The sequence below is a fragment of the Aplysia californica genome, unplaced genomic scaffold (genome assembly GCF_000002075.1).
Source record: "Aplysia californica isolate F4 #8 unplaced genomic scaffold, AplCal3.0 scaffold00126, whole genome shotgun sequence".
Lineage (NCBI taxonomy): Eukaryota > Metazoa > Mollusca > Gastropoda > Aplysiida > Aplysiidae > Aplysia > Aplysia californica.
In genome coordinates this window covers 227,266-228,927 of record NW_004797396.1, presented here as the reverse complement: position 1 = coordinate 228,927, position 1,662 = coordinate 227,266, and the positions used below count along the sequence as shown (strand labels likewise).

Here is a 1,662-nt window from a genome sequence, read left to right as displayed (position 1 = left end):
TCTGTCTGTCTGTCTGTCTGTCTGTCTGTCTGTCTGTCTGTCTGTCTGTCTGTCTAACTATCTATCTATCAGCTGTCTATCTAACTATATATCTCTTTCTTTCTACCATCCTCCCTTCTCCCTTCAACCACCCTGCCTGAATGGTGAATCAATGTTAAACCTGCGGTGGCCAAGACGCCAGCCCACTATAATAGACTGAACCATGTTGTGCAAGTATGCGCTAGTGCTTAACGAAATATCTGAAAAACACTTCGACGCATATGTTTCAGTGAGAGTTACACAGAAGCACATTGACACAATAACGGCTATTTAGCTCTAAGGAAACGCAAGACAGATAAACAGTAGGACCCACTAGATTCTCAATCATGTTGTGCATGTACCCACTTGAGCTTGCAGACACATATAAAGTATGCTTCAACGCATCTGTTTCATTGAAAGTTAAATGGGTAAAAATATCTAGAATCCCACACACAATAACTGCTTTTTAGCTCCAGGGGAAACGCAAGCCAGACAAACAAATAGATACAACTGAGGGGGGTGACACCCCCCCCCAAAAAAAAAAAAGGCTCCACAAGCTTCGGTGCAGAAAGTGATCAGTTGGGGGAAATTATATAAAGCAGAAGTCTGAACAAGTGCCAATAACTACTTCCGACAATTCAGTTAACAGTCCTGTGTGCCAACAACCACTTAACAGAGAAAAGAGTGAGAAGGAATGTTGGACGACTCTCAGTAAAATTTGATACTATTCGAGACAACCGCAATTCAGGGTGTTTTCTTAAAGCATTAAAGCATTAGCTTTCATTGGTGAAAATGTTTGAACCGCAAAGTGAAAAGGGTGATCCGTGCGAGTCTAAAAAGAGCCAAAACGAAATGGTGTCATTATCAAAGTACCGTTGCGCAGGTCGTTTGTTTGTTGGTGACAGGGAAGCACATCGACAAAACAACAGCCTATATGTGGAGAGGAGCAAAAAAAGCAAGACATTCAGACAGGAAAGACAGAGGAAAAGAACAGAAGCAGGACCTACCGTGGCGCCTTCCACCCACCCGCCGTATCAATGTGACGTGAAAGAGTGGCGTGAGTGTTTCAGGGACGGATGGTGCAATTAGCGTGTATAAGTATAAGACCGAATATTTCACTGTCTGGGTATGCATTTATTCAGAAATCTCCCCACTTCTTGCTACAACAGGCCTCTGCCTTTCCCGTTCTCTGCTTTGATGAATTACTTCATAAAAGTTCTGAGATTACTGTCGTTTTCAAAAAGCGACAAGGAGACCAGTTAGACATGGTTTGTTAAAAGCAAAGAAAAAACACATCCAAAGTCTCATTCTTTTTCCTTTCTTCAACAGATCCGCCTATAATGCAGAAGCAATGGCAGACAGCCGACGAGGAAGCAGATCGTCTGCTAACCACCATTGCCCACGGAACAGACGCAGACCTCGTGCATCTCTTGGACTCTATGGCGGGAGATCAGGTCAAGGCCGCAGTGACTCATATATCACGTGACGGCGACACGGCGCTCCACCTGGCGGCGGTGCGGGAACGTCTGGGCGGACTTGCGGCCATGTTGAGGAACAAAGTGGACGCGAACATACGAGACGGAAGTGGTTCTAGGTAAGGCGGGAAGCTATTGTATACCATATTAATTGATGTTAATGTGAAGA

At 44.6% G+C, this 1,662-nt stretch overlaps 2 protein-coding genes across 2 annotated transcripts in view; one reads left to right on the top strand and one right to left on the bottom strand.

Moving 5' to 3' along the window:
* Window positions 1–1,656, top strand: part of LOC101846572 — a 3,435-nt gene extending 1,779 nt beyond the window's left edge. The window contains exon 2 of the mRNA XM_013081328.2: window positions 1,348–1,656. Coding sequence (XP_012936782.2) covers window positions 1,348–1,616 — 269 coding nt within the window. The 3' untranslated portion in view covers window positions 1,617–1,656. The remainder of the gene's footprint in view (window positions 1–1,347) is intronic.
* Window positions 1–1,662, bottom strand: part of LOC101846343 — a gene marked incomplete in the record, with an annotated part of 86,749 nt that overhangs the window by 39,239 nt on the left and 45,848 nt on the right.